Here is a 21,890-nt window from a genome sequence, read left to right as displayed (position 1 = left end):
TACTGCCAGTAACGAAGCCTCAGGAGAGGCATTTCAGCCTGTTAGAATGGGGAAAAACACTGCACAAAAGCCAGGAAACCACCAAATGTTTAGTGGCTTGGGAAAAGGGGGTGAGGCCCTCTGGGGAACCCTGGAGGATGGGATTGGGATGGTTCTGAACCCCTGCTCTGTCTCTTGTTTTCATCAAACCCAGGTGAGGCAGGGCTGTTCTGAGTCAGTGCCTGGGTACGGTGATGGACTGGATGAGGGCCAATAAACTGAGACTCAATCCAGACAAGATGGTGGTATTCTTAGTGAGAGGTCCATCTGCCCAGCTAATTGATGCTCAACTTGTTCTGGAGGGGGTTGCACTCCCCCTAAAGGATCAGGTCTGTAGTTTGGGGGTCTTCTTGGATCCAGCACTGTCACTGGAGACACAGACAGCCTCGGTGGCACGGAACATCTTTTATCAACTTAGGCTGATAAACCAATTACTTTCTTATCTGGACAGAGACAGCCTGGCTACCATTATCCATGCTCTGGTAGCCTTTTGTTTGGACTACTGCAAGGCATTGTATGTGAGGCTGCCTTTGAAAACGGTCTGGAAACTTCAGCTGGGCAGGGAGTTGGTTAACGGGGACTGGCCAATGTGATCATATATGCCAGTACTTTTCCGTCTGCACTGGCTGCCAGTCCATTTCCAAGCCCAATTCGAAGTGCTGGTATTAACATTCAAAGCCCTAAATGGCTTGGGGCCAGGTTACCTGAAGGATCGTCTCTTCCCATATATACCTGCCCTGACCATAAGATCATCTTCAATGGCCCTTCTCTGGGAACCCCCACCAGATGAAGTGAGGTGAGTGGCCATTAAGCAGAGGGCCTTTTCTGTTGTGGCACCCTGGTTGTGGGGTAACACAACTGGGGTGGTTGTGGAATGAGCTCCCGGTTGTGAAATGAGCTCCCCAGAGGCTCACCTGTCACCTACATTGTGGTCTGTTCAGCACCAGATAGAGACCTTATTTTCCCAGGCATTTTAGTCTTGTTTGGAACCTGTTACTGTATTTTAAAACTTTGCATTGCTGCTAGGTTTTATTTTGTTTTTTTTATTGTTATCTTATACTGTAGTTGAAAGCTCTATATTATATTTTATTGTGTTGCATTTTATGTTTGTAATTGTTGTGAACCACCCAGAGAGCGTCAATTGGGCAGTATAGAAATGTTATAAAATAAATAAATAAATAATGTGGAGGACATGCATTCAGGGGTAGCACTAGATAAGAATATGTATATTATATTATATAATATATAGAAAATCAAAGTAAGATGCAATGTTAAAAATATGCACTAGTTTTAGTTCTCACAGTTTGCTTCTGACATCTTGAAAACATTTTCTTTCCCTTGCCTGTGGACAACCTTTCTATCATACTTTGATTAAGGGCCACATAAAACTCCCACAGGCCACAAGTTGGCCATCACTGCCCTAATGAATGGAGGGAACTCTTGGTGGTTTTTCTAATGTCCAATGCTTTACAACTGTGGGCTGCTGAAGAAAATCTAAAGGCCAAAAATGGCCACTGCTAAGCAATTGATGTTCTCAATTTTACATTGACTCTTTTAGGTTTTGTACAATTCCAACAGGTGTGTCTGATTAGCCATGTCTATATTTGTTTTGAGTATTGTATAGTGTGCATATTTCATTGGTGCATTTGTCTGATTGCATTTAAATTTTAACATTTTAAAGTTGTATGATAAATTGTGAAATGTCTATATTATATTTGAAAAGTTTTAAATACGTTTTTTCCATTGATATTTTTCAGTAAACCATTATTTCTTTTTCTTTCTGCATAACTGAGGTATGCCATCCCCAATGTGTAACTTAGGATGAAGAGAGCTGTGACATTTGTAGGGCAATGGAGGCAGTTTGGAAGCCCCCTTACTGCATTCACTACAAATGTACTTTTCTTCTCCTGTCTCTGTTTCTTATATTTTATTTATTTATTTATTTATTTATTTAATCTGCCCAATAACAGACATTCTCTATTGATCTCTGAAAAAAATTCAGCAAGTTTGCATCCAGAGTCAATTGGCCAGTGCCTGTGATGCCACTAAAGCAATTCTTCCGCCCTGTCCCTGGGGAAATCTGTCAACTGTTTGAAAAATATTTCCTTTGAATATGGTGATGGATGAATGGATGTACAAGGGGAAGGGGGGTAGTTCCATGGCAGAGCACAATGCTTGGCATGCAGAAGGTCCTAGGTTCAATCCCCAGCATCTCCAGGGAGGGCTGCGAAAGGCCCCTGGCTGAAACTCTGGAGAGCCACTGCTGCCAGTCAGTGTAGAATCTACACTGTAGATAATACTGAGCGAGATGGACCAGTGGTCTGGCATAAGGCTGTTTCCTTCTTATGGTGGTTTTAAAATACATAAAAATAATAAAAGGGATCCAGCCCACCTGAAGAATGACTGCGGGAAAGGCAAGATTGATGGCCGAACCACAGCTAAGCTTGATAAAAGTACACATCTGTCATGCAAATTGTGCCACTGGGAGGGAATTGGGCTAATGCTGCAGGGTGAGGAACCCAGTGTGACGATTATTTCAATGCCATCTGTGCCTTCCCAAGACATGAGGTGAATTGCTAATGGTATGGCTTTCTCAGCTATCGTAGTTCAAGTCCTATTGAAAGGTTTATTTCTTGGACACACTGATTTTATTAATTTCATGTTTTCCTTCAGTTTGTTATAAAAGCAGAATACAGCTCTTTCAAGCATTGGTACCTCCTCATTACGTACAGACATTGCTTTAAAAGCTGCAATGTTTGAAAAGGGGGCTTGTCATCTTCCCTTTCCAGAACCCATGGGCAAAAGAAATGATCCTCATTTTTTCACATTGGAGCATTGCTCCCAAGTGGAAGATCACAGACATTCAATGCAATGTGTGTGGTCTTCTAGGGGGGAATACACAAACCACACCTAGATCTGTGAGCCAGAGGAGAGAACAAAATCTAGCTGGGCTTGCCAGCTGTCAGATTTGTGTGTGTGTAAAAGCCAGAATGCTTGGTCTGGTTGCCTATAGGTTTTTGAGCAAGAGTCAGCTTCATCATTTTCACTTTATGCACATGTACCCAGTGCAAACACACTAGGGCACCATGTTTTTGAACTCAGCTCCAATGTACTATTTCATCTACTGCTACCATTAGAGAGATTATGGGTTCATGTGTGTTCTCCCTTTCCCAGGCTTCACAGAGAACAGGCTGCCAGGCTGGGTGGCTGAGCAACATAGTTACTGCTCTCACACCAGTTTCTTACCTTGCTGCTTCACCCTGCACCAGAATGCAAGAGTAGGCTCAAAACTAGTCAAAAGAGCACACAGAAAGTGTTTGCTGTTATCTTGCTTCCTGTTAGAGTCCACCAGACTGCATTGCTAGCCCTGCCTCGGTACCAGAATTCTTGAAATCAGACTCAAAATTAGCAGTGTTAGCTACACCAGCCAAGGCCCCTTCCAGGGTTGTGGGATGTACAGGTGAACCTGTTGTGGAGGATCCTAGAGCTCAGAGGTGCAATCATGTGGCCAGGGATCACACCCCTTAGTGAGGGGTCTGAATAAAAATAGCATATCAGGCCTAGGGAGATCCCGCTGGCAACATGACAACAGGAAAAATTTAAAGTTTCAGGGAATATTTCTGAGGCAGCAACAGCTCCTATTTAAAATAAGATGTATCTATAACAATCTGGGGTTCTGCACATGGCCGGAAACCATGGTTTGACATTGGAGACTGAGTGTGGATTTCTGTACTGCGAGGGTGCTGGTTTGGAAGAGTTGCTGAGTACAAGCTGAGTACAAGCTGAGTACAAGAGGTGCTGAGTACAAGAATAACCCCATAGCCCCAAGGAGAGCAGCCCAGGGAGTATAGGATATGGCGGATCCCCACTCCCAAGGTAGGCACTGGTATGGCCTTGGGAGGGGAAATCTGAGATCAGATTGTTCCCCCACCCCCTTGCAGCCGTTGCAGAAAGCACCACAGTGGCTGCTCTTCCAAGGTTGCAATACTGATGTCAGAAGAGCTTGGGGAGAGGAAAAAGTGGGGGGAAGGGAGGAGGAGAGGCCAGGTTCTACGGGATCCTAAAGTCTCTCAGACGCCTCTTCCACCCACAACACGGTAGGTCAGCTAGACAAGCCAAGAGCAAATCTAAAGCAAAGGAGGAATGGAGAGACGTTTTCTCCTCCATCCTCTTCCCACTCTGCCTGCCTGTCTCCCACTAGCAGGGCATAGGGTAGATAGATGGATTACCTCTGTCTATCAAGTGGCAATCCCTTTGGATTTTGCTCAAAATATAATTTGTTATTATGAAGAACCATAAAGAAAACCTCCAAGCAGCCAATGGATTCCACCAGCGAGGCTGTTTACCTATCACACTAACCCATACTCAGTGGTTGAGTGTGGGTTGTTTGTTGAACCGTGAGTTACCGTGTTGCCTGAATGCAGCCAGGGTTGCTTGTTAACCATGCATTGTGGCTTGTTAACCACCCTGAGCAACCCAACAACAAACCGTGGGTTCTCAAGGTGGCCTGTTCAAGAAAATAACAACACACTAACCCACGGTTCAACAAACAACCACATGGTTCAAACAACCCACACTCAACCACTGAGTATGGGTTGGCACATTGTGTGAACAGCCCCTATATTTTTGTCTGTAAAGTAAAGGGGAAGCAGGGAGTTAAATATACAAATCTGTGTCGATAACTAGATTTAAAGCCTAGTTTAATGTTTTTGTTTATTTTTCCTTGTATTTGGAAAATACATACATACATACATACATACATAAAATTTGCAAAACAAAATTGCAAACTTGGGATCTTTCTACCTGTTAAAACGTAAGTACTCTGTGTTAAGTGATCCTTAATATAAACTCTTGCTTAAGAATACAAGAACTAAGAAGTGCCTTGTAGGGGCAGTCAAAGGTCCATCTAATCCAACATGCTTTGTAAAATCCTGCTCAGTGGTCCACTAGAAATTGGCCAGTGGTCCTCTAGTATTCCATGCTCTATCTTCTGCCCACCCTTCTTCTAGGCAAGGCACCAGTCTCTGAGTTTTCTAATGCCTAAAGCAGGGGTGGGGAAACTGTGGACCTCCAGATGGTGTTGGACTACAACTTCCATCGTCCCTGACCACTGGCCATGCTGGCTGGGGCTGATGGTAGTTAGTCACAATAACATCTGGAGGGCCACAGTTTCCCACCCCTGGCCTAAGAGCTCTAGTCAATGTGTTGTGGTAGTTAAGAGTGTGGGACCAGGGAGACCCAGGTTCGAATCCCACTCAGCCATGTACATCACTGGGTGACCTTGGGCTAGTCACTCTGTCTCAGACTAACCTCACATGGTTCTTGTAAGGACAAAATGGGGAGATGAAGCATGCATTCCCCTTTGAGCTCCTTGGAGGAAAGGCAGGACACAGCTGTGATAGACAGATAGATAGCCCGCTCGCTCGCTCTCTGCGGGCCATTTTATACAGTATAAAACTGTGTATTTTGTTTTGAGTGCCATACATTTGCTAACCCTTCACCAATAGCAGGGGTACAATATATTATCCCCCACGAAATGGTGGGGAATGGGGGTGGTCAGTGCTGGAAGGACAGCCTTTCTGCTATGCTCCCTGCCCCCCACCCCCATTAAATATGGGCTGGTGAAGGGAACCACACAGCCTCCAAAGAACTAGAGATGAGAGAAGAAAAAACAATTAGAAGAAGTTCATGGAACATGGACAGATCTGACAGTGTTATTGTTTGTTGAGAAAGGATTCGGCTTAGAGAGCTTCAGAAACGCTCCCATACTTCCATTGTACTACAAGAACGCACCCAGCCTCTAAAATTTAAAACAGGAAATAATAAATTTGAACAGTTACAAAATGGTACAGGCATAGGTTCCGGTTAATAAAACTTATGAAATGACTTTCTATAGAAAATAGATGAAGTGTTGAACAATAAAAGTAGTACAAAAAATAAAACCAACAAAAACAATATAACTCTGAAGCAGCAGTAACCCAAAAATAAAACCCAGGGAAAGCTCTCTCCAAACAGCTTGGTTTTAATTAGACAGTGAAAAGGATAATGATGTAAGAAGGGCTTCCTTGGGCAGGGAGTTCCAAAGAAGCAGAGAAACTACCACAACATACCTTCTCCCAAGTCCGTGTCCATCTTGTCTCTGGAAAAGGCCCTGAGTCCTGCTGGACTTGGAGATGCAGGCACTTCTTCATAGGGCTACTCATCATAATGATTGATTTCTTAGGTACTATCAAGTGGGCACCCATGACAGTTTCACAACCCAATTCCATGCAGCACCCAGTATCACAGGAATTGTCTGTGGCAGGATGTTTAAGCAGAGAAATAAAGTTCAGTCATTGTTTCACCTCAACATGAAGTCCATGTTCTCTGGCAACTGTACCAGTGGACATTTCATTTTCCAAATGGAAATTGTTCTTTGAGTGCTGGGAAAGTATAATTTCTTTGCAATAGGCATAACACCTGGAGGAAAGATGTTTGGATATCACGAAACAACTAAGTAATGAATACAGAAGAGGTGATCCTCTGGAGAGGTCACTCTTGTCATGATGGTAACCCTTCCCCACCCCTCGCCCTGCAGCTGGGACCGGAACCAGAAACGCCGTCACCACTCCAGTCAGCAAAGTGGATTGCAACAGCAGGGCAGTCAACAGCCCTTAACGGACCTGTCACCTGCCACAGTCAGCATCCTGGGGCCCTATGGTGACTCACAAGTTCCTACACCAGAGATGGTGGAAACTGAACAGATACTGGAAGGCATGGACAAGCTAGAGGGATCAGGGAAGATCAGTGCTTTCCAGCTCAACAGGTAAATTATACAAATATGGAGATATAAATGGGAATGGCTTGGCTTAGCAGGAGGAGGGGGGGTGGAGGGGAAACATTACATGAACAACAGAGCAGAGGAAATCAATTGGCTATAAGCAGCCTAGCTGTACTGCAGGGTTGTTGCAAGCCTAGTTGATTAATCCACACCTTAAATCTATGTTTTAGTGCTGCTGCTGTTGCTGGTATCCATTTGATGTATTCAATCTAGATCCTTCCAGAGGTGATGCTTCTGTTTCAGGAATATCTCCTTTTCCCAGCACAAGATACACTATGTTTTTTGTATCTGGGAAATGCAGTTCTCACCCAGAGAACACAGCTATTATGACCACTATGTGGAATGTGATTAAAAAAGAATTGTCAAGACTGCCCCTTTCCCTGTAGAAAATACCTCACCATTTCAGGAAACTTTTCTCATTCTTTTTCCTTTCTGTATCTGTAGTTCTTTGGAGGCTGTGCAGTCGTCTTCTCCAGCATAAGCCCAATTTGGAATTTCTCAGTGATAACAGTAGTGATGAGTAACAAAATTCCTTCCTCCACAACTATGACTTTTACAGTTTATTGTTTTGGAGGTTTCTGGGGCTGTTTTACTCTTGGCAAAGAGCACCTTTTAAAAGAAGCTCATTAAGTGCAAAGAGGAGCCCCGGTGACAAAAGTGTCAAGGTAAAGAGAAGTGAAGCACACATGTGAGTTAAGCACCCATGCAAGTTTAGCAACAGGGCAAGGAGGCTAGGGTAGTCAGCCCTTGCCTGCCTTCTCCTAATTTTCCAGGTAAACAAGCCAAGTAATTACAATAAAATAAATAGTTATGCAGGTAGAAAGCCAGCAGGACTGTGGGAGCTCCCCACTCTACAGTTTATTGCACTGAGTGTCACATGTATGACTAGCAGTCTGCTGAACAAAGGTCATGGGTGTGTGCTCAGTGTAATGTTCCCTGAGGGTCAGGAGCTCAAGTTCGTTCCCTGGAAGCCAAGGCTGCTGACCTGGAGAAGCTGAGAAAGGCAGGTTTGTGGATGAGACCTGATAGTGGCATCCCAATTCCTGGGTGACAGTTCCTCAGAGGTCATGGAAAATGGGAGTCTTGGGAAAGAAGGGGCATCATAAAAGGAAGAGGGAAATGATCCCTTAAAAAGGACTCATTCCTTGGAGAACAAACTAATGACACACTTGTGGGCTTCCTACAGGCAGCTGGTTGGCCACTGTGTGAATGAGTGCTAGACTTTGGTCTGATTCAGCATAGCTTTTCTTATGTTCTTAATAAAGTACTGAATACGACAAGGCTGCCAGCAAAATCTCTCGAGGAAAGTAGAATGAGAGTTTCAGCCATTGAATGTGTGCTGTGCTCCAGCCTCATTTTAGTTGCAAGACATTAGCACAATATCTAGTCAAGAATTAATGGATTGTGAGGGAAGGTTGTTGTGTGTGTGGCTGAAGTGCTATGAGGGGGAGACAGAAAAAACGAAGAGAACTAGACAAAAATAATTTAAAAGCAAAGGTGTCATGAAATGGTGAAACATTGGCGTGGGGAAAGGAGTAGCCCTTGTGTTCGCCACTTTAAGAAAATTGGTGCTCCCACACTGGGATGAAACAGCAGGGATCTCTTGGCCATTGAGGCCTCAAAAGTCATAATGAACTTTAAAAGTCATTATCATGGAAGGGAGAGTTTTCTTATTTGTTGCCATTCATATCATAAGCAAGGTCCAATGGGTGCCTGTGAGACGGGCACAATCACATTCTGGTCATAATAGCAAGAGCCATGTTGCCAGGATGAACTGCATTTTCTCAGGCACAATCTGTACATACAATGAATTGGTCCTCAGTGGTGGGTCAAGACCTTCTACTGCAGGGTTATTGAACCTCAGGCCCGTGGGCCAAATCCAGCCCACCTGGAGTCCCAGTCCATCCCTCCAGGGTTCCTCAGATGGCCGTGCCCTTTCTCACAGATCATGTGCTGGTTTCCTGGCTTTTCTGTAGTTTTCCCCTTTCTAAAAGTTTGAAATGCTTCCCGTAAGGCTCAGTTACTGGGCAGTAAGAGTTTTAAGCTGCAATATGCTGGCCAGTTTTGGCCTCATCCTTTTTACCTTTGGCCCCATTCACCACTGGCAGGCACCCCACAAGAGCTTCTCCAAAATCAAATTTGGCCCTCGGGCTGAAAGTAGCTTCCCACCCCTGTGCTACTGGGCCACAGGTGGCCTAAGCTGGGTTGCAGCAGCACCACTGCCACCATGGAAATATACGGTAAGAAGTTAAGTCGGTCCTCAAATACGTATTGGACTAAAGCTGGCTCCCAGGTCTGAAATGGCTGGAGACCACCGATATAGTACCTTTACTGGGAACGGTGATGTTCCTTCAGCAGAGGCATCACCTCTGAAGGTGTCTCAACTCTGTGCACCAAATGTATGGCAGCAGCACTAAGAAGTAGGGCTGAAAGCGTTGGTCTATTGTAATCAGTGGATTAATCAACTAGGACTGCAGTTCTACGCACAGTTGACTTCAATGGTATTTAAGCAGCCCAACTGCATGAAGGGTTGTATGTTAAAGTTCTGGTTGGTTTATCAGTGAGGGTCACATGTTAGCGTGGCTATGAGTTCAACGTGAACATAGGACATCCGAGGATATTTTGGATCTGGTGTATTACTGTAAAATGGCTTTCCCCAGCCTGGTACACTCCAGGGGGGTGTCTCCATGAGTAATTTACTCTGAGCTGGCTGCATTTGGAGGTCTTTAGGGATATATGACATGGTGGCCATCCAGCAGCCACCCCGGAGCTTATCACGGAAAGACCGAATTTCCTGAGACTGCCTGAAGTCCGATTCTTTCCCTCAAGTCAGGTTCTCTGTGGTGTAGTTGTGTGCCCCAACCCCTGCATTGACCTCGGAAATGCTAGTCCTGCTCAGGGGTGTGCTTTGCACCATGACCCTGGTCAAGGGGTGTTTCCCAGCACAAACCAATTAGTGTCTATTCAGAAGTAACTCCCATTGTGGTCAATGAGGCTTGTCCCCTGAACACACACATCAGAATTCACAGAGATCCTCCCCCCACTCCCAATTGAAATAGCACATTTTAAAACACTAATCCCTTAAGGCTGTAAAGCGCTTTCTCGAAGCTGCGATTCTCCATTGTTTGGCTTATTGCCATTCAGAAGTAACTACTTCCACCTTCGATCATCTGATCCTGCACAGCATTGGGTTAGGAAGGAGGCTGGTTTCCCATCTCTTTGTTTCTCGTCCTTGCCTTTCCCAGCGCAAACGTAAGTGTGTCTACTCAGAAGTAACCCCCATTGTGGTCAATGAGGCTTGTCCCTGAAATGCGCACTCCCGAAGTTACTGAGGTTCCCATGAATCAAAATAACGCATTTAGGGGCCTTAATGTCGAAGTGTAGAAGCTTTGTTTGATTGCAGGGGGAACGCTGTATTCTTTGTTGCTTTCAAGAAAGAAGTAATGGTGGGGGTGGCGGAGAAGGAGATTGTTCGAGCTTCAGCAGGTTCAAGGCAGAGAGAACACTGTGTTCTTGTAAAGATTGTTGTTTTAAGGGAGTAAGTAATGTAGGGGAGAGATTAGGAGAGTGATTTTATCAAAGGAGAAAGAGGGGGAGAGCCTAGATGGGGGGAGCCTCTCTTATTGGTTGAGCAGCCTCTGCCAGTCAGATGATGTTCACTCCAACCCCCCCACCCCACCCAGAAGTATGTTCTGTGAAGTGACTTAGACTGGTGCAGTGCACTCATCTGTGGAACCCTGCACAGACCAAAGCACACCAAAGCCGATCCACTGAAAAAATCTGGGTAATCCTCCATCCGCTTCTCTTTCCGTTGTCATGGAGAACCCCCCCCCTCCCCAGTGTTCTGAACTTCAGTTCCCATTAGTCCCAGCAGGCATGGCTAATGGTCAGGAATGCTGGGAGTTGTCCAAAACATCTGGAAGGTGCAAAACTATTAAAACAACCTCTTCTGACAACAAATTGCTGTTCTGCTTGTTTGATTTTTAGGTTCTCACACCTTCAGTATCTCAAAAAGGCCATCTATATTAGCCCTATTCAAGTGTCTCACTCCAGGCTATTGTAATCAAGTAGAGGCCCCACCCTGCCATCACATCCCTGTTGTCCCTGCCCCTCGCCCATTGAGGGGAACATCTGTAGAGGGCAGCCTGCCATGATGGTTCCCCTCTGCAAACAGCCCCACCCCGAACATGTGGAAGAGGACAGCGGGTGCAGTCCTCCTTTCCCCCTGTACATGGTTACCATTGCATGGAGGGGAAAGCCCAAATAGGGCTCTTGAAGTTTTGATAATATGCAAATCCATTTAAATGTAATCAGTGAAAGGGCATTAATCAAGTACAATCAGTTCTTATAAAAGTGAACTGTTGGAAAGGCATTTTGTGGTGGTGAAGTGATTTAGGAGCTGTGCTGTAGTATGGAGGGCTAGGGGAGCCTTAGGAGTCGTCTCCTCAAAGCCATGCACTCCATGACAAAATTACCAGCAACCAGCTGAAAAAAGCTACACCGTTGCCTCTGAACACTGCCAATATTGTTCATACTTGTCTCTTTTTCTCTCCCACCTCCACCCCCACCCTACCCTTGTTTCTTGCCTAGGATCCCACTGGTGAACCTGTGACCACACCGGAAGAAGCAAGGTCCGGCTCCTTCGTGGTGAGACCAAATGCTTGGTCTCCAGGGGAATCCCAGAGAACTGGCAACTTTCTCTTTAGCCCCGTCATCCTGTGAGTTTGGTATGGTTGCACCTGACACAGCAGCAGAAGTATTGTGGATCCCTTTGTGTCATGACCTTCCATCATCACTGCAGACCCAACCAAACGAAGGATGAGCTCAGGTGCCGCCTGACAGGCTGGGATTCACAGCGGGCCCTTATGGCGGGGTGGCTGGGGCAGTCTCGTGTGAGCCGAGGGCTAGGAGGCAGGGCAAGAGCTATTAGCATCACAGTCATTTAAAAGTACGTCCCTTGCACCCTAATACACACACACACATACACACACACACACACACGTTTGTTTGTTTGTTTGTTTGTTAGCATGCTTGATACCCAGAGGCAGGATGCTGTGTGTCTCCCCATCCCTCCCAACTCCAACCCTTTCCTGCATTGTGGGACTTGAAGTGTCTTCCAAAGAGCCAGACTCAACATCACTTTTCCTGGGTGATGAAGACCCTTCTGCATTATGGGCATATACAGAATGTAAGTGAGGTGGGGGAGAATTAGACACCCAGCATTAATAGCAAACTGGCACCTCTCCCTCATCTGTCACCCAGTTTTCCATGGTTGCTTCCAAACTAACTTTTCTTTGGAATTACCAACTTTTGTGCTCACTATTTGGGGTAGGTGGGTGGGTTGTTGTTGTTAATAAAACATAATTGCAACACCAGCCTGTTTAGTAGGGACAGGCAAACTACAACTGAGGATTTTAAGGGGTCTTGTGCCTCCAATTAAACACTTGGTTGGGAGTGCAGCTCTTTTTATTGCTTCCTGATGAGTGTGGGGGATTAGTGATGGGGAGCCTATTAATTGTCCTTGAATAGCCTCTCTTAAATGGACCAATGCCAGTTTCAAGGGACAATTAATAGTCATTTATTACTAATCCTCTATGCCTGTTCACGGGTAAGCAATACATGGGCTGAAACTGCAAGAAGGAAACACTTAAGCAACATTACTGGTGACCTTTACTGAACTTACGGACTTATTTGTGCATAAACGTTATGGAGATTCTTGGTCAAGGGGAGGGGTCTTGCTGGATAATATAGTAAGTACTATATTAAGTGCATGTGTGGGACCTCTTTTTAAATCCCACTTACAGCTAATTGCAGAAAAGTAGTTCCTCAGCAGCACTAATGGACTGTAGTGTAGAAGCAACCCATGCCATCTTTTTGTCCCTCTTCCCGCATTTCCAAATGCACCACACACTCACTCATTCACTCTAGTTATTGTGATGGAGCCGTATTTCTCCCTCCTTCAGTCTCACTTTTACCTCTGGTCTTCCATAGCATCTTTTGGGTCCTGTTCCTGCATTTCCTCCATCACACCTACTAGGTGATGGTGCAGAGCTGCTTCCTGTCTGGGTTATTTTTGTTAAGCCTGGTTTGGTCTCTTTTCACCAAGATGTCAATTAAATATATTTTATTACATTTTTATAAAAATAAAGGATACGCATGTAAGTTAATAAAAAATAAAAAGTATTTACCAATAATAGCAGCTAATACAACAGGGATAGGCCACTTTTTGGATCTGAGGGCACATTTGGTAATTTGAGAAACTGCCCTGGGCACCCTCACAAAATGACAGAGGAAAGCCTTGGCCTGCAGCCACCTGCCATCTTCATTTCCTAAGAACGTCTCTGAGGCCTACCGTGTAGCCCAGAGGCACTCATGGAAAAAGAAGACTGGAGCAGCTGGAGGCCCTCACCTTGCTTTGAAGTGATCCAAGCTGCAAGTAAGAAATTTTATTATGTAAACAAAAAAATTGAAAGTGGGAGGGGTAGGGTGCCAAGAAAAGTGTCCAAGGGTGCACCGGAGCCCACAGCTGCCGTGTTGCCTACCCCTGCAATAAGAGAACATGTCAGAACCTCACAATGCTTAGAACACTTTAGGTTTCTCTTAACTATTCATTTAGATTTGGCATCATTGAAACTTATTTCTAGCTGTTTTATATCACTAATCGTGCATATCACAATGACCCAAATGTAGAGAGCATACTGGCTGGGTTTGGACAATCAGCAGGGAAAAGAAGCTACCGTGGCTTCTTTTTCCCACCCTGTGCATGCCACTCACGCACCCAGCATTTTTCTAATTACCCACCCCACCGCACAGGTTGCTGTGTCGTCTGAACCCAGCAAGGTGCATGGCGAGGGTGGCTTCCAAACCACCCTGCAACCTATGGCTTGTTGGGGTTACAGGGTGGTTTGGAAGCCACCCCTGGCGCACTCCTCGGTTCAGACAACACGGCAACCCATGTCACAGCGAGGGGCATTGGGGAAATGGCGGCTGTGTGAGCAGCTCGCGCAGGGCAGGGAAAAGAAGCCACCATGGCTTCTTTTCATCCGCTGGTCATCCGAACTCAGCCATTGATTTCAACCAGACTTGAAATGTTGATGGCTTCTGTACCTATCCTACATACAGTTTTCTTTCCCTTCCCATCAAGGCAGCATCTACGTTTTTTTTCTTCCAGTTTCTGACAAGGGTGACTTCTTTTTCAAGACCCATTCAATAATTGCATGTGGGCACCCCACTTTTCCTGAGCCACAGACGGATGGACATCAGGCATACACCACCCCTTTATACCTACAGGATATTAGATGGCGTTGTTATGAGATACCCTGCACAAAACCAATGCTTCCTTATTCCTTTTAATTGTGTTTTATCCTGCTCGTCCTCCGGTGAGCTCAGGGCAGCACACATGGTTCCACACCCCATTTTATCCTCACGGCTCTGCTAGGTAGGTTAGATTGAGAGGCTGATTGCCCGTAATGACAAACCATCAGTTTACAAACTGATGGGTTCTTGTACACAAATGGGAGAGCAGTACTCCACAATCGTCAATCAGTTCGGAGCCGATTGTGAGTCATGCAGTAAAAGCAGAAGAGGTGGGCCGTCCCCGTTTGTGTACAACAGCCATGGATTGTTGAATTAGTGGGTTGCCATTACCTGCAGACCAGGCCTGTATGACTGGTCCAAGGCTTCATGACTGAGTGGGGATTTGAACTTGGGTCTCTTGAGTCAAATATTTTGTCTCTTGAGTCAAAACTTAGAGTGACACATTGCTCACTCTAAGTTTTGGAGGGGAAAATGGCTGAGTAGCATTCAGGACTGATTTGACTATTTTTTAATGATGACTTGCAGTACAATCCTATGCTCATTTACTCAGAAGTAACTTCCATTGTGGCTTACTCCCTTCTGAGCGTGTTTAGGGTTGCAGCCCTAGAACCACTGAGAGTTCAGAGGAGAACAGAGCTCCTGTACTATTCAAAAGGAGGGAACTTCAGGCAGATACAACTGAGAAAAGCTGAAATGCTGTCTTTAACCATTTATAAGGTATATTTGGCCACCCTTTCTGCAAAACTCGTATTTAAAATGTTTATATCCTGCCTTTCTGCTTTTTTTTAGAATATGCACTAAAAGCAACCGTTGTAAGAGATAACTACTGTTTCCTCACTATGTATGATCTCACTATGATCTGGGGTGGGAGAGTATGATTCACCACAGGTGTGCTAGGCCCCAGTCCTGAGCACACCTGTAGTGAATCATACTCTCCCACCCCAGATCATAGCCTCTGTCAGCTCTGCAGGATTACTAGCTGTTGGTTTTTTATTTATATTTATTTAAATAAATGTATAGACCGCTTGACTATATCTAAAAAGATGTATTGAAGCCATATTTTACTGCCCTTTGATTTCCTTCCCTCCCCCCATCCCCATAGCAAACATAAGGACAAGATTCAGCCAAAGTTAAATATTTTAAAGTCCCATTTATTTAAGTGAAAGAGTTACACATATGTGTAAATCTTCTGCTGTCGGGTGACAATTGCTGTGATCTGACCGGCAGATGGCTTGTTACTCGGCTAAAGAGGAATAGTAGGCCCTCGGAAAGGTAGTAGTAAGTGATGGATTCCTCTTGATTGTGTGTGTATGGGGGGGATGGGGGGTTGTCTAGTGATTGGAATAAGCTGCAGACCCTCCCTTTGATCAGTTGTCTTAATAGAAGAAATAAAGAGTTAGCGACAACCCTCCTAGTTCAAGTCTTATTGTGTCAGCTAATCCTGCTTGTGTCCCCATCCTGCTCTTGTGCTGTTATTAACAGTTTGATCTGCAGAAATCAGCAGATGAAGCTTTTTGTGGCAAGGAGATAAACATCAACTGCTAATGTCTACACATCAAGTCGCTGTTAAGTTGATAACTGGCACGGTACCTAATTACATTTAAAATTAAAGGGAACTCCAGTGCTTGAGTTTTGTTGGATCATGCATGCCCCAGCTTAGCAAGTAAAGCAGGGGAGAAGGATGAAAACAAAAACAATACTAAACTTGCCTAGTAAATGGAAATTACAAAATAATAATAATAATAATAATTCAGAAAACAAAATATATTCACTTCAAGAGGCTGAATGTAGAATACTTTATTTATTTTATTTGTACTCCACCTTTCTACCAAGAAAAGTGGCATTCAAGGCAGCTTACAGCCATAAATAAAAGTTGATTAAAACAATAATAAAACAAATGCATTAAAATACAATTAAAAACACAACAGTGGCAGAATAAAAACAGCATCCAAAAGACCTGCTTACATGCCAAAGGCCTGCTTGAATAAAAAGGTCTTTGCCTGCTGGTGGAAGGGCAGCAGAGAGAGAATTAATCTAGCCTCCCTCAGCAGGGAGTTCCACAGCCTGGGAGCAGCCACCAAGAAGGCCCTCTTTCCTGTCACCACCAAACACGCCTCGAAAGAAGGGTGTCTCCCAAAGATCTTAAGACCTGAGCAGGCTCATATGGGAGCAGGCGGTCCTTCAGGTAGCCTGGTCCCAAGCTGTATAGAGCTTTATGGGTCAAAACCAGCACTTTGAATTCAGTGAAGCTGTTGTAACAACAGAGTCACATATTACCTGTAACCAGCCCCAGTTAATAGTCCGGCCACATCATTCTGGACAAGTTGAAGTTTCTGAACAGTTTTCAAAGGCAGCCAAACAAAATGTAACTAAGGCATGTGTGATGTGGCCAGACCAGACATCTTTAGGAACGGGCGCAGTTGGCGCACTAGCCTCAGGTGTGCAAATGCAATCCTGACCACCGCTGAAACCTGGGCATCCAGGTTCAAGACCAAGTCCAGAAGTATACCCAAACTGCAAGACTGAGTCTTCAGGGAGAGTGTAACTCCATCCGGCACAGGTTGAATCCCTATTCTCTGATCTGCCTTTTGACTAACCAGGAGAACCTCTGTCTTGTCTGGATTAAGCTTCAATTTGTTCTCATCCAGTCCATTACTGACATCAGGCACTGATTTAGAACAAGCTTCCTTGGTTTTAGACGGAAAGGAGAGAGAGTTGGGTGTCATCAGCGTACTGGTAATACTAAAGCCCAACGCTCCAGACAATCTCTCGCAGTGGTTTCATGTATATGTTAAATAGCATAGGGGTAAAAAGTCCCCTGAGGGACACTACAGGCCAGTGACCACAATGCTGAACAGAAATGCCCCAGCACCACCTTCTGAGATCGCCTCTCCAATAAGGTCCAGAGCCACCATATAATATCTCCCAGTCCCATCTCAGATAGATGCCTCAGAAGGATACCATGGTCGATGGTATCGAAAGCTGGCGAAAGGTCCAGCAGAACTAACAGGGACACACTCCCCCTGTCAGTTCCCGGTGTAGATCATCCACCAAGGTGACCAAAGCAGTCTCTGTCCCATGACAATGCCTGAGGCCAGACTGAAATGGATCTAGATAATCTGCATCATCCAGAAATCCCTGGAGCCGAGAATACTTATGTTTCTGTTTAACTAGTTAGACACATAGCTTACTCTTCTATTCTTGATTTTGTCTTTCCTTAAATGTGCATGTGCAGATGATGGGAATTCTTCGGCAAAGCAAATTTCTGTCAAAGTGCTGTTCTCTAATGTTTTAAAAAAATATTTTCATTCAGCTGAAATGCATTGATATCAAGGCTGGCTGAAGACATTTTTGAGTACAATCCTAAAGGATTGCTGCTCTTGAGACGGAGGGCTCCAGTTGGAGCCCTCCACTCATCCAAAGCCCTGCCCGCAACAGCCATGCAGGGCAGGTGGAACAGCAGAGGCATTTACAGCTTCTCCATCCTCCTTTGCCACTACTTCTGCTAGATGGGACTCTGAGCCTGTCTACCTGCTGCATGTTGCTGGGGATGGCCAGGACCTGATCCAGCGGATGTTTAGCCTCTCCCCTCCCTGTCCTGCCCACTAGCATGCCCCCTCCCTCCCTCTCTGTGCTCTTCCTGAGGTTGGTGCTCCAACCTTGTATGAGGAGCCACTGCGGAGCTTTCTGCAAAGGACAGAAAAGTTTCCACAGGTGTGAATGGCCTTGGTGCTACTCTTCTGTTGTTTTAAAGAGGTGTGGCTTTGATGTGGGCCAAGGCTACTTCCACACAGATGACTCTTAGAGCTAATAAATCATTGCTCTTCCACTGTAAGCAACAAGCACAATTGCCATTTGCTTTCCAGGTGCTTCCAGACAGAGGGGTCCTAGCGCTAACAGTCAGGAGGCATCATGCAGCTATTCCATATTTTTTCTTAATGGATTTTCCATAGTAAGAACAAAGATGGAAGAAGTAGTGGGGAAACACAGGATTACAAGTGGATGACAATAACATCTGGATCCCCTGTGAAATTCTGTGAATGAGGCAGGGCAATGGCTCAATGAAAGCCTTGTCTTGAAGCACTCTTTATGATACTGGGGATAGTGAGCTTTTCCTGTGTGTTCATCCCACTGTGTTCCATCCACATCAGTGCCATTAGCGCTACTCTTCTGTCTTTTAAGGGGCATGGGTTTTTTGCTGGTAGCGAGTCATCAGGCAGTTGAACCTATCACAGCTCAGGACACGTTCACTATACCCTTTGCCATTTTTAACATTTGTTTATGTTTTAATCAATCTTTTAAGTAGCATTAAAACACTTTTCTACCTATTAAAAAAAAAGAATTGTGAAATATTTAAATATTGTTATAGCACTATACTCCTAAATGTTATAATGCACTATATATTTTTTAAAAGTTTAAAACGCACAAAAAACCTTTCTGATATTTTGGCAAAGTGGTTAATAGTGGTGAGTAGAAAGGTACTTTTAATTATTTTTTAAAATTAGCATCATAGGGGTATAGCACAATACCTATATTAAGCTAGGTTTAAAAAAACATTGAACCACTCCCCCTTCTGATCGTTGCTATTAACCATCTTGCTAAAATGGCAGTGAATGGAGATGGTTTTTAATACACCCCCACCCCACATATATTCATATAATTATATAATTATAAGGGTATAGGGCTATAACATTCCCCATTTATGTGGTATTTCACTATTTGATTTTTAAAAATTATAGCTGGTAAAGCATTATAGCACTACTTAAAAGATCGGGGGGGGGGATAATCAAGTGACAAAATGGCACTCACCACAAATGTTATACTGAATGTGTGCTGAGCTGTGATAGGTTCATCTCTCTCGCTCTCATGCACACACAGAACTGGAGCCGCCCTACACGCTTTCTCATACACCCCTCGCCCCATCCACCCATTCACATCCCATCCACCCATCTATTCCATCTCTTAAAAAAGATAGAAGAGTAGCACTGAGCGCTTTTACATCTGAGGAAACTTTTCTGTCCTTCTCAAAAAAGTCAGACTTTCTGCAGTAAGAAACAAGACAGAAAAGAGCACTGGGAAAACAAGGGAGGATTACAAATGGAGGATGACTTCATGTGGATCCCCTGTAAAAAGTGAGTGTACAAGTCATGGTGATTCCACAATAAATGCCTCATCTGAAAGCAGCCACTGCTGTGTTTAACTAATCTGTTAAATGCCAAAAATATAGCTGATACAATGGTTTCACACAAAAACAGAGATGGCACATTTACATGGTCACAGTAGACAGGCCTAACATGGGAATTACTGTGTTCATGCATAGCCTCCATTAATTTCAATAAGGCTTATATACGAAAACTCCATGGTGGATTGCACCCCATGCTAAGATGGAGCGATAGGGCATCTACACCTGTGGAAATGGATGTGAAAGACACTGATCTGGATGGAACATAGCAGGATGTATACACAGAGAAAACATGCAATATCCCCTGGTAGTGTGGAAAGTCAATTGCAAAATATAGCAAAATAGCAATTACTTATTAGTTCTAGGTGCTGTTTGTCTGAAAGCCCCCAGTTTTTAAAAGTTGAAAGTGGTTTGCAAAAGGATTCACAGTCCATGGTCTAGACTAGGGGTGAGGGATCTTTTTCTGCCAAGTGCTATATTCCTTTGAGGGCAATGTTTAGTGGTGGACAGGAACAGAGCTGGTAGTGGGTGGAGCCAGAGCCACCCACACACTTTCTCTCTCTCTTGTAGGATCATCACTATTCCACATCTAAAGACAGGGAGAAAACTCTGTCTGTCTGTCTGTCTCTCTCACGCACACACACCACTGGAGCCACCCTACACTCTTTCTCATACACCCCTCGCCCCATCCACCCATTCACATCCCATCCACCCATCTATTCCATTCTTTCACACACAGATGCCTTGTGCTGCACTCCACCCAGTCCCTGCTGCACACAAGATGGTGGCAGGGAGGTTGGTGCCATTACCCACGGCAGTCTTTTTCACACTGCCATGCTGGTAAGGACAGACATAGCTTGTACTTCAGCAGCATAGAAGGGGGCTGCTCAAAGAAGGAAGAAAAAACGTGACCTTGGACTGCTTCCTTTTGAGCCACCCACTGCTTCATGTCCAAGTCCCAGAGGTGGAGACCTTCCTGTTGGAGATTCCCCCACCTGCTCTTTCATCCGGAAAGGGATGGGGAATCATTGAAAGCTTCCAGGCAGATGGGGCAGAGGGGCCGCCACAGGAAGCTCACAGGAAAGGGCAGTGGGGGAAGCAGGTGCAAAGAAACCCCATGTGGAAATGGCTTTATAGGGCTTGGGAGTACTAGTTCCCCATTTTCCTTTCTGAATCACCACTATTATGGTCAGGTCTGTGTGTATACCACAATCCTGTGAAAACAGAAAAAAGCATGGAATATGATACTAGGTGCAGAATTCAGCTCCCTGAGACTCTCAACCATTTCTCTTATTTTGCATCATGGTGTGATTTTTACTATTGTGCTTTTGGTAATTATGGGGATGAGCAAGCAATTATGGTGGGCACTGAAGCCATCTCATTCCCACAGTCTCTGGAAATGTTATTCAGTGTCCCCCCTAGCTTCTGAGATGTCAGTAGTCCAGCATATTTTAAAATTAATGTCAAGATGTTCAGGAAGCTGGATTCTGCACCCAGGACCGTCTTTTGTGTATCATCCAAAGACCAGATTATGGTCATGCTGCAGCACGGGGACAAGGCCTTCTGCCAAATTATGACTGGCTAGCAGAGGACAACACAAAGTCACAAGTTTTGCAGGATTTGATGCAGGGCATTCAAATGCTCCCTCTTGTCATCCTGGAAGCTTCTCCATTTTTGCCAGCTAAGTGTCCCTTGATGGCTTCTGAGTTCCCTACCATTTTCTAGTCTACTCAATTATAGCCTTGCTTAAAGGGGGTGAGAACACACCCTCTTCTCATTTCTTGCTAGCTTTATGCCTTTTTCTTGCTATTCTTCCTGCTGTGTCATTATACTTTCTTCTATGTTTGTTTGTTTGTTTGCTTGCTTGCTTGCGATTTATTTCAACAATGTGAGTCCAGTTTATATACAAATTGGGCCCAAAGCTGCAAAACTTAATAGTTCTATTCCATTTCCTTTGGAACCATTTGAACAAATTAATTGCAACTAATGTAGATCCTGTTGCTTTCATTCATTAATTTTATGTATTTATTTGGTCAATTTCTATGCCACTCTTCAATATAAATATTCTCAGGGTGGGTTACAATGATAAAATAATATAATAAAAACCTGTTTCAATGAGACTTGGTCGCAATTACCTTTAGTTGGACCGGAGCCACAATATTCAAGTCCCCTCCCAGAACAAATAATCAGTTGTTCCAACTATCACAACCTCAAACTGTAGGTGCTTCCATCCGAGGCTTTTATGGTGCCATTGCCATGCCTCATTCATGGAAGTTTACCCGGGGGCAGGGGGAGGGTGTTCAGACAACAGGTGCTTCTACATTTAGCAAAACCCCTGCAAAAACCCACATCCTTTCTAGAGCTTCCTGCTTTTGGTTTCTTTGCGGGGTTAGGAAGGGCTTCTTTACATGGCAGCCACGTGGTCTGAACTGAGGGAGTGCCTTCCTCCCTCCCTGGCATGTGTGCAAAGGAGGTGGTGGGGAGTCTTGTTTTCGTAGCTTAACTTCTGCTGTACTCTTTTCTTGCAGCCCC

General features: G+C 44.7%; 1 protein-coding gene and 1 pseudogene across 2 annotated transcripts in view; both read left to right on the top strand.

The window, feature by feature from the left end:
• PIANP (PILR alpha associated neural protein) overlaps positions 1-13,024 on the top strand; it is a 32,013-nt gene extending 18,989 nt beyond the window's left edge. Inside the window, exons 5-6 of the mRNA XM_084835175.1 lie at positions 6,617-6,844; positions 11,450-13,024. Of these exons, the coding sequence (XP_084691301.1) occupies positions 6,617-6,844; positions 11,450-11,471 (250 nt within the window). The 3' untranslated portion in view covers positions 11,472-13,024. The remainder of the gene's footprint in view (positions 1-6,616; positions 6,845-11,449) is intronic.
• Positions 1-21,890, top strand: part of LOC146352896 (protein CFDP2 pseudogene) — a 1,048,348-nt pseudogene that overhangs the window by 222,005 nt on the left and 804,453 nt on the right. The gene's annotated exons all lie outside the window — the stretch shown is intronic.

The sequence above is a fragment of the Heloderma suspectum genome, chromosome 2, assembly GCF_057233095.1.
Source record: "Heloderma suspectum isolate Gila_16-S chromosome 2, 16-S_ref, whole genome shotgun sequence".
In the NCBI taxonomy this organism is placed as follows: Eukaryota; Metazoa; Chordata; class Lepidosauria; order Squamata; family Helodermatidae; genus Heloderma; species Heloderma suspectum.
Note: the sequence above shows the minus strand (reverse complement) of the source record. Positions and strands in the feature narration are given on the sequence as shown.